We start from the raw sequence: 17,727 nt of genomic DNA, 5'->3' as shown, positions 1-17,727 counted from the left end.
CATATGAATATATTTACTACATTTGAATATATTTTACAAAAAGGAATATTGGGTGGCTTTGTGAAGGAGAGAATGGAATATATCTATTTGTTAAATAAAATTATTTCGTGTAATTATATGAAAAATAATTAATTTCACAGATGTCAACAATTGTCTGTACGATTTATATAAATAGATATCGATGGTATCAAGTTCAGAGTTATTTTTACATATCTTCTGATATGAAGATATGTTCTTATATTACTTTTTCTAAATAGGCTTTTATAAACAATATAGCAATCTTATAGTCAACAAATTAGACATTCTAAATTAATCGTACGTACAAATTTAATAATAACAATTTATAATAAGTATTTTATCAGCTCCATGCTCATCATCCGGCACACGGCAGGGTAGGTAGAGAGAGAATAGTTAAGACACTCTGTTCTCCACTTTTCGCCGAACTTTTGCCTTGATGCCAGATCGAAGAAATAAAAATATTAATTAATAATAATTCATTCCCTCGAATGGGGATCGAACCGACAACTGTCGCGTTAATTCACACCCTTGTGCCCCTATGCCACGACAGCTTCTTTAATAATTATTAAATTATTAAAAATGAAAATGGATTATTATAAGCAATCGACCATTTTATGCAATATCTATTGACGGTCGTATACCTGCCCCGATATAAGGAAGTTGTAACGTGCCATAATATAAATTAGTACTTTATAAAACGTTGTTTCGTATATAATGTATTATATAACATATTATATTTATAATAGAGTTAATTTTCTTTACTATTTTCTTCTCATTTAAAGCGTATGTTACATAGATAGATGCTTACGTAAAGCAGATAAATATAAGAGCACGCAAGAAGTTAACTAGATAAAGAACTAAAGAAAAATAACGAAGCTTAACTAAAGAAAAGAAACAAAATTAAATAAAATAATTAAGAAATACTATTGGTAATTAGATGTGAAAGAAAGGTCCTCGAATGGCGACCACGTCTCGGCAAAAAGAGTACAGGCCGCTCTCCAACCAGGTGCGCGACCTCAAGAAGACAGCGGGAACTCGCTGGATTTAAAGGGCGCAGGAACGGAAGGAGTGGCGAGCATTGGGGGAGGTCTATGTCCAGCAGTGGACTTAAAAAGGCTGATGGATGAATGGATTTGTAATTATAAAAATTAAAAAGAAATACGTCTCTTTAATAGAAAACTATGAACTTTAATATGTCTGAAGTGATGATGAGATTACTAGCAAAATAACTAGTGAATTACTATTAGGTACCTATTTGGGTACCGCGGTACCTTGTTTTTTTTTGTAAACGAACTTAACTTTATAAGAGTTACTAATTTTATATAATAATTTTGTGACAATTTCGATTAAAATACATGAAATTATATCAGTATGATAATTTTTCTTCAATTTTTTTTTCTAGTCTTTTCTAGTTTCTATTCTATTCTAGATTTTTGTTCCAGTTTCTGCGTAACTTTCGTAATATGCCGATGTGACTGTAAAAGCGACTGGTTGTGGATTCGATCCCCACTCGAGGGAATGAAATATTTATTTAAATGTATACTTCCATTTATTCGTTCTGGAGTCCAGGCCGTTCCGCCACTCAACACGCAATGCCTCCAGAATTTGACTGGCTGACGATCGAGCTCATTGATGAACGATTGAAGAGGCTTATGTCCAACGGTAGACGAAGACAGGCTGATGATGATGATGATGATAAAGACGTTTATAGTTACTATTTTTAAATTAAAAGAAAAATACTATAATAACAGAAGTATAATATATATTCCAAGATATCATTAAAATCACCTAATAGTAAAATCCATATTATAAGACATGAAAGTTCAAGTAAAAGTTGTAAGGGTAATCAAGAAGTTCCATTCGCATTTCATTTGCTACGCAAATCGGACCGCGGCCGCGGTCAAGGCTGGCATCTTCTTTTCACTTTCACAAATCACAGTTAATTTTAAACTTAACTAAACTAAAATGTTAAATTCAACAGTTAAGCTATGTTTTTGTATCTTCTTAATTATAGGACGTGTGCGTGTGACTGTAACGCGACGGTTGACGGTTCGATTCCCTCTCGGGGTAAGGAATTTATTAATATTAATTATTTGATCTGCTTTCAAGAGAAAAGCGCGGCGTTCAGTTCCGCCACTCAACACGCAATATATAGATAAAAGATTCAAATAATAAAACATATTCAAGTTATCAGTGAAATTGCAGTAAAACGCACAATCCAACAGAGATGTATTCTATAACATTATTATTACTAAAGACGTCATGGCTGTGGAAGCTAATGTCAGAACAGAATTACCCTAATTCGTTCGTCACTGAACAATAAAATGAGATACGCTATGAGGGTTCCTTTCTATAATACCATATTAAACCATCTGTTGATTTGTATTCAATGATTCTAACTTTACTGATTCATATACTCGTATTTAATAAAAAATATAAAGTATTAATAATAGATTGTTAAATATTTGAAACACAATTAGAATTACTCAGGAATATAAGTTAAAAATACAAATAAAATACAATTTCTTGTTCCAGCTTCAGGCAGAGATCCTGGTGTTAAGACCCCGTTTCCCACTTTTTGCCGAATTCTGGAAGCATTGCGTGTTGAATAACGGAACTTAACTCCGCAAAGTTATAAAATAATAATGAATAATATAGTAAACATATACCGTTGTAAATTGTTTAACCAACATTTTGTTTTCGCGTAACTGGACCGTAACTAAATATGGCTATTAACACCGTGCGAGAAAGAAAAGTATATTATTCATATTGCATGCCATCTGCTTCTGATTTATTTGATATATCAACGATTAAACGGTAGATGTTAAGAAAGATATATTACTTATCCATACTTATATTATAAATTCGAAAGTAACTCTGTCTGTCTGTCTGTCTGTCTTTTACTCAATCAGGGCCAAACCGCTAATTTAATTGTGATAAAATACTCATATAGAGATACTTGAGGGTCTCGGGATGAACATAGGATACTTTTTTTTCTCATATTTTTAATATTATCGATATATACCAATATATTAAAATACTTAATAATTTGAATTGCAATTTATTCCGCCATGTTAATAACAACCGTTGCTATGCGACCGTTGCTAAACAACGATTTGCAAAGTTTGTTGTTAGATCTCGTCACCCAAAATGAGCTTGCTTAACGCATCTCTCTATTGAAAGTTGAAAATAATTTCATTAATATTCGTATAGTTCAAGCGGGCGTAGGCGCGTTCGGATTCACTAGTATATCTTATATATCTTTTGTATGTAATATATATGTATTGCGTATTTCATCTTATAAATTAGGTAACGAACATTACTAGCAAATACAAAATAATAAGTTTATTTTTTTTTGCTTCACGTTGTATTCAACATATAGGAGAGGTAGGCAGAGGGAACCTGGGAATGTTAAGACACTCCGTACCCATTCTAACATTTCCATTTTTTACTTTTCACCGGCGCTCTGCCTTGTTAGCAGAACTAATATGAAAATATTTTTAATTTCACCTCCTCGAACCTGCAACCTGTTAGTTTTGCAGTGTCATGTAAACATGACAGGTTGCGGGTGCTTCTCCGCCACGACTGGCCTCAATATGTATGAAGGGAAAATCCAATGATAAATATAATAACATCAGTTTACAGTAGGTGTGTTTGTTTTATTAAAAAACAAAACTAACAATTATTTATTTCTATTAAATAGATATGTTTTACTATAATTGATTGATTTTAATAGTTTCATATAAAAATTCCGGATATATGTAAGTATTGGGTGTTCCGCTGTTAGAGACTAAGGTATGAGGTTTGTAACTGCCTGTCGACACGAACCTTGTATAGAGAAGGAAAAGGAATTAAAAATAGTTAATTTTTTTGTAGCTTTATGCTATATTCTGCACATAAGAGGGTAAACAAAGGGAACCTGGGAACCCAGTGTTAAAGCACTCCTAACGCACTTTCCACCGAATCTCCGAAGCATTGCGTGTTGAGTGACAATTGGAAATGAAAATATTAAATATTCCATTCCCCCGAATGGGAATCGAACCCACACCTTTCGCGTTTACTGTCAATAAGTAAACTCTTACTTAACTTATAAACTTTATGTAAGCTGTAGACAGGAAACCCCTAATGCCTCCATATTTCTCAATCAGCTCTATAAGCAAATGTCTTAAGTCGTACTAATTCATTTGAATCGGAAGTCGTCAATCGATGGCTTACTCTTAGTATAACAAGATGTGTCATCCTATATCTTATAAAACAAAGTCGCTTTTCGTGTCTGTCTGTTGTTTCTAACTCTTCTTCTTCTAAACCACCCAAAGGATTTTAATGCGGTTTTCACCATTAAGTCGAGTATTTTCCATAGAAGGTTTATATATAGTTTATTATTTGTACATTCTTATGTAAATTAACATAAATACGATAAATATGTATAAAGTCCTACCCGTTGAGACACTTTCGCGCATGCGCTGCTTTAATGGTAAGTACTACATGAAAAAAATGTACTGGAGTATTGTTCCCCTTAATAAGATCTACAAAAAAGTCCGCGACGGCATATTCATATCTTTTAAGAATAACGTGTACCGATAATTTTTCTGTCTAAAAATAATAATTTCAATATATTTTTTATTGTGAGTCATATTTCTCCATAATGGTATTAATCCTTATCCTTTAAAATACTTTATTAAATTTCTACGTTAAACGAAGATAAAATTTGCTTTTTACACTATTTCGAAATTGCAAATAGTTTTACAGAAAAACGCATTTAATTGTTGACACATCCCGCCGTTGACACATCAGAGCTGTATGTTACCCAAGTTTCACTTATCCCTTACTCTCAGCATATAAATAAGTACATTAGTTACGTTGGCCATTTAATGTAGACCAAAACTGTCTTTTACTGTTTTTCATTTTAATAAGTACTTTAGAAGTTGTTACAATACCAAAAAAATCCTTGCTGCGAAACGGCTCGCCACTCGCCATGCAATATAAGCGCGCCCGCCGCGCCCGCCTGCCTTACACGCATCGGTGGTTCAGTGGTAGAATGCTCGCCTGCCACGCAGGCGGCCCGGGTTCGATTCCCGGCCGATGCATTCTATTTAATTTTCCTCACAGGCAGCCACGTCGTGCTTGCTTTTCATCAGGGACAGAATACCCCCTTCAGCATTAACCACAAGCTCGAAAAAAAACCCGCCTGCCTTTATAGCAACGAAGATTTAGATGCGTTTGCAGGTATTGGATAATTCGAGTTGAATGTATTATTTAATGTCATTTAACTATCTAAAAATAGTAATTTAAATATATTTTAATAAGTACTTGAAAAGATTAGTAGCACAGATTTAAAATTACGGTACCTACTAAAAAATCCTTGCTGTGTAAAACAATTGGAAAATCCTTATTGAAACTACGAAAATGCGGGTTGCATTAGGGTTTAATTAATTTTCATATTATCTTAAGTGCTTTGCAAACATACATTATATGAATAATCCAGTAGTAAAAGCGGGCGAAGCCGCAATAGGGTCGCTAGTTAATTTATATTTCTTGATCTTGTATAGTTTCGTGTTGATTGGCGGAACTAAACGCCGCGCTTTGCCTCGTTTTTGCCAGTTTGGGAAGTTTACATTTACAGTCGAGAGACGGCCTTTATTATGTAATGTTATAATGTAAAAATATCGACTTTTATCTTGTTATCGCAGTCTCCATAAGGAAAAATACTTCGCTAATGTAAATATAATTATCTTAAATTATGATCTTGCTTACATGGTGTTATATGTATAATAAATCTTTTAAATATATATAAAATCTTCTGCACGTATGTTTATCACCCTACTCCTACTAAACAGCTAGACCGATTTGGACTAGCAAGAAGAAGAGGAAATAATAGAATAGAAGAATATAGAAGCACATAATTTATTATAATTATTACTGTCAGTTAAAAAAAATATGATAAAAAAAAACGCATATTTACAAAGTCTTAAGAAAATTAGATTATTTTTATTATCCTGGTAGATAAGTAGTTGAATGTTATATAATAGAAAGTCTATGAGTAAATTTAGAATGGAGAAAAGAATATTGTCTCACTCAATTCTATCTCCATATCGGTTGCTATGGTAAACGGTCTTTAAAAAAATATTAACTTTTAAATCTATATTTTGTTGTTATTTCAATTTAATATGATGATTATTAAAATATATAAGTAATATTCCTAAATTATTTTAATTAATTAATTAAATTATGTATTTATTTATATATTAGGTACTCAAATGCTAATTTGAACGCATTTAACTTTGAGATATAAGTGATCTTTGGGTCAATAGGTTTTGGGGTTTCGATAAGACAGCGAATACACAAGACGGAACTGTTCAATAAAACAAAGTAAATTAAGCAAACGCCTAAATATATATCTTTCATTATAAATATAAAAAATATTAGGATTGTTATTCTTAATGTACTTATCAATATATATAAAGGCTATACTTAAAAAAAAAACCAGATTTTCAACTGATAACTTCACGTATATAGCAAGGTAGACGGAACCTGGATACCTAATGTTGAAACTCTCCGTTCCCATTAAGTTATATCTGTTCCACACTTTACCCTAAATTAAGTGTTAAGTTGCAGAACTCAACGCCACGCTTTGCCTCGTTTTATCGAGTTCCCTTACGCTCGTTCCCTTACGCCACGACTAAATAATCTTAATAGTTATTACTAAATAATCTTAAAAATTATTATTTACACCTTTTACGAGAGCCAAGAAAGAGTTAAGCTCTTTCTTGGCTCTCAAAAAAGAAATTGTAATAAGAGAAAAAGCTACAACATAGAAGCAGTTAAGAAATTAAAATCATTTAACTCATAACTAAGTACAATTAACGCAATTATAATTGCGGTCATTGACCTCTATCCTACTCTAGGTACGTACTATCGCCTCATAAGGTCCTGTAATAACACTATGGTAACACTTTCACTTCCTACTTCATAATCATTCATATGTGTACAGTAGAGAAATTATTATTATATATATTAGCTGAGATTAATGTAATGGTGATAGTGGGTTCAAATATTCAATGTTTTTGTAGAGCGAAGGTGATATGGACAGTAAAAACGAGAAATTACTTATCATTCATATATAAAGTTGCTTCACGCTGTATCCCGCATAGCTTGGTAGGTAGAGGGAATCTAGTGTTAAGACACTTCGTTCCCCATTTTTCGCCGAATTCTGGCAATTGCGTGTTGAGTGAAGGATAATTTCGATCATTTTCTCTTTTAGTAAAAGACAGAGAAACTCTATTTAAGGAGAAGTAAATAAATATTCTTTAGTTTAGGCACTCTGCATCGGTTTCGAAACAATATATGTATGTTAATATTAAAATCAGTTGTATAAAATTTTAATGTCGGCACAACTTTAATATTAAAAACCATTTAAATAACTTAAACAATTATGTAAATGTTGGCATTATATTTAAATATCCAATAGGTATATTATACAAATGAAGAAATAAAGTCATTTGGCGATTAACAAAACAAACAAAATTTATAATTTCAGTCAAGGTTAATATATTGCGAAAAATTTAATATTATGTGAAAATATCGATATTATAAAATTAAAATAAACCACTAAGGCCATATATACTTACAAACGATAAATACGTATAAATGACGTCTTACGAGACAAAAAGTCGAACAAGTCCACAAGGTTACTCCGCAAGGCTGACGTGGGTACTGGGGACGTATCTATTGCGAATCGAGTTTCGCAAGCAATTAATACAAACTTGGTACATGTAAAAAATAATCGGTGATTTGGGAACGGAAGTGTCTTAATGGTAACGGAGTGTCGGCCCCCTGCCAGATGGGCCGACGACATAAAGAGGTTGGCGGGAAGCAGATGGGTCCGAAGAGGATCGAGTGTGGTGGCGAGAATTGGGGAAGGCCTATGTCCAGCAGTGGACAAAAGATGGCTGTTGATGATGATGATGATGATGATGGTAGTAGCGATTTACAAACATTACTAGTTAATCGACACACAAGGGGCATACATTAGATAATTCAGTAATAGTGAACCTGAGTCATATCTATGTTAATGTATTATTTATTAATAGTTTCTATTAATTTAAAAGGTTTATCTTAACAGGTTCTTCCAGCTTTCTTGGGGGAATACCAAATTAGGAAAAAGATTTGAATCGTTTCATGTTAAATTAAATACTAACAACCTTATATATTTTAAAATTCAAAGTCATTGCTTCTTAACTTAATTTAAAAATATATATAATAAGTATACATATAAAAAAAATTTGAACCAAACTCTCCGAAATGTACTTTTAATAAATATTTAGTACTTTTACTTTATCTAATTAAAATCAAGACTTTATAACATTTAAAAACTATTTTCGACCTCAAAATTAAGAATCAAAAGCGAATCATTTTGCAAAGGTCATTTGTTTCTAATAATTGGAACGTATCTATTAACCTCTAAATATCTATAAATATAAAATTGATTAAACTTCCTATTAAAAATAACATCTTATGTAATTATTTTGTTATTTATTACTTGTCTGTGGTATAATTAAATAGTGTTTACCGTTATTATTCGGTAGCTAGTTGTAATTGCATGTTAAAGAACATCAGTGATTTGGGAACGGAAGTGTTTTAGTGGGTAGTGGGAACGTAGTGTCTTAATATTGGGTTGCCAGGTTCTCTCTGTTTACCCTGCTATACGCTGGATACGACGTGAAGCTAGAAAGGAAATTAGTACATTGGAAATTGATAATGGGAATTTCACTTCCGAGTGAGTATCTAATCTAAATCTACTATATGTGTAGGAAGAAAGACCTAGAAGCAAACCATTCTCTTTTTGTTTACTTTACGAGTTTTTTGCTTTCGTTGGGTTCGATTCCACCTTGGGGGAAGGAATTATTTTCATAGCATAGTATTCGTTTCTAAGTAGGCAAAAATATAGAACGGATTGTTTTAATATTAACTACTCTCTACTCTCTGCCTACACTTCTATTTTCGTGAAGTTAATATAAGTATATATAACTTATTTTGCAGAACATGTTATTAATAAGTCAGTTTCTGAATAATATAGTTAAAATTGATTAAAATTAAGCAATAAAAATTAAAAAGAATATATGCTACTAATTAGAAAATACCTTCATATACGTTACCAAAACAAACTCACTTTATATATATATATATATATATATATATATATATAAAAAATAGCAATTCAAGATTTCTTCTAATAAAAATGCCTAAGCTAATGCCATCTCACAAGAAAAGTCATCGGCTGCTTTTCCGCTTTCTCGCCGGGGAAAGTATCTACTGTGCCGTACTGGAGTCGCCTACGAGACGATGTTTACATAGCCATACTTATCATGTCGATCAAATTTGATGAAATATATATTTGAGTATATTTAAAGACGTGTTATATAATACATTTTCTTTTAATAATTTAATTTAAATATTATTTCTCTAGTTAAATTAAAAGATTCGACATGGTTTTTAAATAATACATATTATTGCGCAGGGGCACAATCTATCGAATGAAAACGCGATAGGTTGTGGGTTTTATTTCCATTTGAGAAAGTAATAATATTTTTATTTCCTCGCTCTGATAACTGGAATATTAATATTCAGAAAAGGGGACGGAGCGTCTAGACTAAACTAGGTTCCCAAATTCCCTCTGTCTACCATGCTTCGAGCTGGATGAAGCGTCAAGCTAGAAAATATCTTTAAAAAAAAAAAACCTACGTATGATTATCCGAATATAGGCATTATTGCACATTTACTACGTCATTTTAAGTGAAAAAAATTAGAAAGCGTATAAATACTTTCGGAACAAATTCAATTTATATAGCACTAAACGTATTTTGTTATACATAATTTTTATTTTTAGACATTACTGTATTCTTTATGTTTATTTACTATAAAAGAAACAACTTTTGAAAAGCGTAAAAAGCCTAGTTTAAAAAAAATGTAACAAATTTAAATTTTAAGACGCGATTAATGTCTGTTTACTTCGATGCGAAAGTAGTGCCATCTGGCGTCAAACGTGTAAGCTACTTTCATTGTTATATATTTTCGCTACTTACCAATAGATGGCAGTATAAAGAAATGAAAATAATAATAATAGTTCGTAATTTGTAATACTAGATGGCGTTGGATTGGCAACACCAAAATAAATGGTAAAAATAAAATATTCGTGATTAATTTTATCAATTGTAAAATATTTGTAAATAAGTTATATATAACGCAAGCTTTCTCTAAACGCGAATATCAATTATTAATACACATACAAACAAACTGTCTTACAAGCAATTTCTTATTTTCTTTTACAAACAAACAAAAATCACTTACCTTCCATAACATACACTATGCTGCCGACATCGCCCTCCTTGATGATGAGGCTGCCGGCGGCATACTCGACTGGATACATGCAGTCCACGATCTCACGTATCTGTGTCATTTCCAAGTTCTTCATGAAGTCGTTGTCTAGGATAGCACTCTTTATAAGTTCCCGGGATCTGAAATTAAAATCATATTATTAGATTTTCACTTCAAATTTTAACTTAACTTTGTATCCCGTATGTAACAGGGTAAACAGATAATCTACTTTTAAGACACCCCTTTCCCCCTTTTTTTCAGGCATTTTACGTGGAGGGGTGGAGTGGAGAAACTCTATGTAGCGGTTTGTCTTATTACCAGAACAAGGAAATGAAAATAATTTACTCCTCGAATGAGAATTGAACACAAACTGTATAGGTTTAGATGCAATATTTTTTTTAATTCCTAAATAGTAAAAAAATACATTACCGCATCTGTCCTTACTATCAATCATTGTTTATGTTATTTTATAATAATACTTAATATTTCCTGTAAATATCCTTGTTTTTGTTTTTAATTATTATTATCTATTAAAAAAAGGTTTTTTTATCCCTAGTAAAATGTAGGGGCATTATTTTATTTCAGAGTATAATATTAACATAATTGATATATTTATATTCTTATTATAAATAACTATTAAGAATATTAATTAAGTAAATATATAAATAAAGTATAATATAATAGTGTAACAGTGACTCGACAAAATAATAGGATATATGAAAATCAATTTCTTTTCTCTAGCCTTTAAACAGTGTAATTAGTTAATAGTTTTCTTCTTCTTCTTCTCCTCCTTATAACTACCACCTAATTTATACTATTTACGTATATCTAACTAAAAAAGGCAGGGCCTCTAACAAATGTCTAATAAAACAATAAATTATATATTTATACTGTACACCGTTCAAAGTTCCAGGCAAGGCTGTGCTATTCTAATGGAGTTTAATGATAATAACCTTTCTATTACTTTAAATTGATGTCATAACTATTATTGAGAGGGACGTTAAAACGTAAACATCAACTTATCTAAAAATATTTATGTTATAATACTTTAAAAAAATAATTTTATTGTCATAATTACTTCTTTTTAGTGACTAAAGCTAGAGATTCTTATTTAGTTTTTATATTACTATTTTAATATATACCTTCTCTCTGTCTTACAAAAATATATCTTATTTACGGAATTCCATAATAATACAAAATTTAAAGCCAATCAAAGTACTAAAAAAAAATAATAAAATAAACTTCTTATAATAAACTAAGACTGAAAAATCGTAAGACAATAGTAACGTAATCATTCTTTATGCAACTCAAAACAAGACATAGATTTTTTTAATATTTTTAATTAGCAATTTCATTATTTTTTTAAAAGTATTGTAATAAAATTTAAAACGCTTTTTATTTTTAGTAAATTATTCCATTTCTTTAACAACACGCATGGGCACGCGTTAAACGACGCGGCCACACTAGTTTCTCCAAGACATTTCTACGTCCCAATACCAGTGCATCTGCGGGGACAACCAAAAAACGGGACGATCCCATCCAAAACCGAACATCTGGTCACATTACCCATTAGTCACTGCCACCATAAATATTGAATGAGAACTCTACTGCATCAGCTATGGGCGAGGCCAATCATAAACTTTGTAATTATACCAAATGCAGAATATATGGTAGTATGGACTGTAAAGTCTACGTACTCGTATATATGAATGCAGTAGACACGTCGACCTCGGTGGCACGAGCAAAAGAAATTCAATCATAGATATTGATTGATGGCAACCAGCTACCTTATTATCGACATACTGTTATCGTCATGGCAGTTTTAGAACTGGTTTTTTTAATTATTTGGGGACTAGTGTTGATATATTTAATTATTTTTATGCAAATGAAAATATTGAAAATAATGTGTGTAAATTAATTTGATTAGTTAATAATTACTAAACCGATGGCGGATTCTATTTTTAACATTTTTAAAGTATTATTCCACACCTAGGAGAAAAGTATTTTTTTTAGAAACGTATAAAATTTTGAACTTAGAAGGATTTGAATCCGCGCCTCTTGGAAACCGTTCAAGCGCTCTGACCACTAAGCCATACATTCTTATATAAGCCATACATTATTATAATTTATTTATGTTACTAGCAGTGGCCTAAAAAGTATTAATGAATTTGAATTAGATGTTAAGTAAGTATGAAAGGTAATTATTTTCAATAAGTAAATAAAGAATTATAAAATATTTTAACATGATTTACACAATTTTAAAAACAACGCACAAACCAACTTACTTGTGTGTTTTGGGTATTTTGACTAATTTCATTTCGTTATCCTGTGACAGAGAAGACAAGGGTTCTGCTGATATCGCTGTCCTTTTAAGTCTTGGTTCACCCAGAGGCAGTATCCTCGTGTTCTCAATTCCTGGTGTCTTTGCCCTTTCTTCCTCCAAATCCATTCCATTCCTTTGAATATCCAGCATCTGTCGCGTCAAAGGTTTAACGACCTGCCTGTATTTATCGATTTCATTTTTCAAATATCGTATAGTAGCATCTTTATCATCGATTTCATTTTCAAGTAACGCTATTATTTTGTCTCTTCTTTTCAATTCTTCTGTTTTCTCAAGTATAAGTCTTTTCATCTCCATATATTTCTTTTCTAACTTATAATAATGATCTATTTTACATTGGGTTGTGTGTGTTTGCGCCATTTTTCTATATTTTAGTTTTTCTAACACTTATCACTATCACCTTATCAAATTAATACTGATTTAATCGACCAAAATAGTCTGTTTTCTTTCATATTTCACATATGCTGTTTAAAGTAACTGTTTATAGAATAGAAGTGGTTATAAATTGCTTTTAACGTAGTTAATTCCGTTATCAGCTGTATCACCGATAAGACTAGATATAATATCGTGAAAAGCTTAGTCTCGGTAGGCAAATATATTGGAGATATTTTTTTTTAAATATTTTTCAGTACTATATTAAAATGTATGTCTTTAATAATATAAGTTACAAAAATGTATAGAGCAGTACATTAGTATCTATTTTTTTCCTTTTTTTTTTACATTCAATTCAAATACAAATAGTAATAATTCTTCTCGAGGCGCAGGAGCACAAGTGCGTGACTTTAAACGCGACTGGTTGTGGGTTCGAACCCCATTCGGGGGAATGAATTATTTATTTATTAATATTTTCATTTCTTCGCTCTGATAACAAGGGAAAAGCGTGGTGTTGAGTTACGCCAACACAACGCCAGAACGGAATGCGCTATTTTTCTTCTGGCTACCCCGCTAACAGCGAGATAAAGCGTGAAACTAAAAAAAAAACAAACTTAATCATGTCATCACAAAAAAAACTTGTTTGATATATATTACACAAGTTGATTCTAAGTGTAGGTGGCTTTAACAAGCGTAAGGTCAATATATCGAGTGTAATAAATATAATTATACCTTTCAAAGCTAAGCCTTAAGGCCAGTACAAGAATAATGATTAATGAAATTATTTGGAACACATGTGCTTGAGATTATGAAATAATGATAATAAATCAGTTCGTGTTACATTCATTAGTTACAGCCTTGTTTAATTAATATTTAATAATGATAAGAAGAAATATAAATCTCTGATTGGTATAATTCCTTTTAAGTAAAATAGTTGATTTTGGTAACAAGAAAAAGCGGTGTTGAGCGCCGCCGTAACGGAACGGAACGTCCTACTTTCTTAAGTAAAGAAAATCATGAAATTCCTTTCTTATAAGCTTCTACATTAATTACCGAAAATTATATTTAATTAATTTTATTCGTTATAATTAATGAAAAATAGACCATGAAGCATCTTAACATTAATTTCTCTCTGCAAAAACGTAAATTAGATTTTGATCTATCTTAAACAGTGTAGGTATCGTGCGACGAGTGTATGTTCGATTCCCACTAGTGAAAATTAAATATTCAATATTATCAATTCTTCCCTCTAGTGTGGAGGCAAAGTGCGGCATTTATTTCCACTACTTAACGCCCAATGCTTTCAGAATTCGGCGGAAAATATCGAACGGAGTGTCTTAGCACTCTGTCTACCCTGCTAAATGCGTGATAGAGCGTGAAGTTAAAAAAACATGACGCGGAAATACCTTTTGACACTTTAATTTAATCTAATTCCCCTAGTTATTTATAGATCTTATTACTTAAATTGTCGATACGTAGATAAGATTATCGGGATTATCGGATGCCAATCACCAACCTACTAACATGAAAATTGTATGTTTAATATTAAAAAAATATACTACGACCTTCGTATTTTTTTTCTGATAATCTTCTTCTTTTATTTAAATTATTATAAAGGAGCCATAAAACAAATGCGCATGGTTAGAGAATTTCAAAATTACAGAAGTAATTTTATACCTACAAAGGTATACAATTGAAATAATAAAAATTATAGCTTTATAATTTATTCCGCATGAAGCCTAGAGTTACCCAACACTAGCCAAAGGAGAGGTAATCTAGTGTTAAGACACTCCGCCTCACACTCTTCGCCGAATTCTGGGAGCATTGCTTGTTGATTGTTTACGCAGCTTCATAGAGTCTATCTTTAGATAGTAAATACCCTGAACTTGTCCGATTATTTAAGAAAAGATAAGCAAAAGAAATATAATATAAAAAAGAAGAAGAAGAAGAATTCTACTATGATATACACCTACCATACAAGATCAATAAATATAAACTGACATGCAAATCGACGGCGTTTCTTAATACCAATTATGTAATACAAATATTGTAAATATTTATTAACACTGCCACTGTGGTCATTTAACTGATTTGTAATATAAGACAAAGATCTAAAGCACAATCATAATTGGTACAGCAAATATTGTGAATAGAACTCTATTTTTGTTAGCATGAACTATAAAAAGTACTAACTGAAAATAGGCAGAGGGAACCTAGTGTTCCGAAGATTCCGTTTTGCAGTTTCCGCTGAATTTTTCAAAGCATTACGTGTTGAGTGGCAGAATTCACGCCGCGCTTTGCCTCGGCACCAGAGCGAAGAAATGGAAATATAAACGTAAATAAATATTTCACTTCCTCGAGTGGGGATCGAACCGACGGCCCCTAAAAATACTAATTCAAAATATGTTAAGAATAGATCTAATGATACTATCCTCCTAACTCTATTTTGTTATGTTTTAATTAATCTCATTGAGAAAGAAAGAGTGAATATGACTTTTTTCGATGCCTAAATAATTTTTAGATACCTAATAAAAACTTTAAATAAAGCGATGTGGTTATATTTTTTGTTTAGACACTAGCGATATAGAAGTAACATTAAATTAACGATAAAAAATCTAACTGGTTTGAACAAAACTCGAATCTATAAATAGAAATGATCAATTACATGAAGTGCTCGAAGACATCTTAGTCTTAGATAAAAATCGCAATACGTGAAAAGCTTTTAAAAAGAAATAAAATATAAGCTTTGCATGAAAAAAAATTTAAAAAAAAAATTGCTTCACGCTGTATCCCGCACACAGCAGAGTAGACAGAGGGAACCTAGTGTTAAGACACCCCAAAAACGTCCCCACGCCGAATTCTGGTGGCATTGCGTGTTTACCTCGACACCAGAGCGAGAAAATGGAAATGTAAATAAATATTTAATTTCATCAAGTGGTGTTCGAACTCACTATCAGTCCTGCACAGTTACACTGTGGGCCACTGCGCCACGACTGGTCTCTCTCTGAGTTTAAAAGATTAAAATTTATTTAAACTATTCGTCATTAAACCACGGTCAAAACGAACACGATTCGCAAAGCACGTGCAGTTTAGCTGGCTTTGTTTCGCATATTATGACATCCAGTTAACCAGATTTAATCTGAAAGGTGGATAGATAATCTTCTTTGCATATGACGTCACGGAACACGTTAAGCCCGTTAGCGTGACAGTTTAATATTTATAGTATATAAGTGTTATCTGTATAGCGAAACACCATTAGGGAGACTTACGTAAGCCACAATTATAATATATGTATTGATTTACATACAATTCTTTAGAAGATTACGTGGGATATACGCTTTTGAGACGATGCTGTCAAATTTGTTTTGCAACTATATGTATAAGGTACTATTGTATATACATACATTTTAAAAAATACTGGTTAGAATAATTTAGAAGATTTCTAGGGTTCCATATCTCAAAACGAAAAAACGGAAGCCTGGGCTCCCAAAATTTTTACAAGAAAAGATTTCTTTATACACATTAAGATAATTATAAATATTTAGATAAACTTTAAAAAGATATCATCATTGCTCTAATGTAGACTTTTTCCTTGAAATTATAAAAAAAGCACACCAAGGAAAAACTGATTGAAAGTATCTAACGAAATTGTTTACATTTATAAATTAAACATTCGATGTTAACTGCATCTTAGAAATTGTCTGAATTTTGTACAATATACATGTTTGTTTAGTATTTCAACATGTGTAAAAACATGTGCGCAAATATTTATGTAGAAAATTAGGCAGAGAATTTTAGTGGAGGATTATTTTCAAGGTTGTGAGGTCATTTGAAGATTTTTGTAATTAAATTGCTAGTGCTATTTTTGTTACTTAAAACTAGAGTCTAAAAAATATATTTTTTTTCTCTCATAACTATATTCTATATACATCCTAAAAATTTTAAAAGTTGCTAATCCGTATACTTACAAAAGAAAAATATTTATTTAGGGAATGTATGAGAATTGAAACGTAACGGGATTTGAACCCGCGCTTTTTGTTTGCCTTGGACGGTTTCCAGAATTGGCTGGTTCTAATCCCGCTACCTGCCAATTTTAAATAAAATCCTTTTATTATGTTATAAATATGTCAGGTTGGTGCAGTGGACCGCAATAAAGTAATCATTTTAAATGTATCCCGCATACAGCACGGTATGAGGGAACCTAATGCTAAGATACCCCTTTCCCCACTTTCCGCCGAATTTTTCGAGGAATGGCGTGTTGAGTGGCTCAACTCAACATTGGGCTTTTGACTTGGTGCTAGAGCGAAAAATTAAATTTATAGTAATTTTATTAATTAACTAGCGGACCCGGACGCGGCTACGCCTGCTTGAAATATAAGAATATAATTCCTATAGAAATATAATTTCAATCTAGATGAAATGCTAATAAAAGTGACTATTATATTTATTTTCATAAGGATGAATATCAGAATGACGCGGTAACGAACGCGGTCGCGTAGCGACGACGGTTGTTATTAACATGGCAGAATAAATTGCATGTCAAATTAGAAAGTATTTTAATTTATTAGTATATATGTGTAATGTAATGTTATATAGCCTATAGCACTTCTGAAGAATGCAGC

At 31.6% G+C, this 17,727-nt stretch overlaps 1 protein-coding gene across 3 annotated transcripts in view; it reads right to left on the bottom strand.

The window, feature by feature from the left end:
* for (cGMP-dependent protein kinase for) overlaps window positions 1-17,727 on the bottom strand; it is a 121,481-nt gene that overhangs the window by 34,932 nt on the left and 68,822 nt on the right. For 2 of the 3 annotated variants that reach the window (XM_085185715.1, XM_085185716.1), the window contains exon 3: window positions 10,366-10,532. In XM_085185715.1, coding sequence (XP_085041841.1) covers window positions 10,366-10,532 — 167 coding nt within the window. Of the gene's footprint in view, window positions 1-10,365; window positions 10,533-12,677; window positions 13,211-17,727 lie in introns of all 3 variants that reach the window. The other variant, XM_085185717.1, reaches the window with a different exon arrangement.

The sequence above is a fragment of the Heliconius melpomene genome, chromosome 5 (assembly GCF_056956725.1).
Source record: "Heliconius melpomene rosina isolate 202511_hmr_F chromosome 5, ASM5695672v1, whole genome shotgun sequence".
Taxonomy (NCBI): domain Eukaryota; kingdom Metazoa; phylum Arthropoda; class Insecta; order Lepidoptera; family Nymphalidae; genus Heliconius; species Heliconius melpomene.
This window is presented reverse-complemented; position numbering and strand designations above follow the sequence as displayed.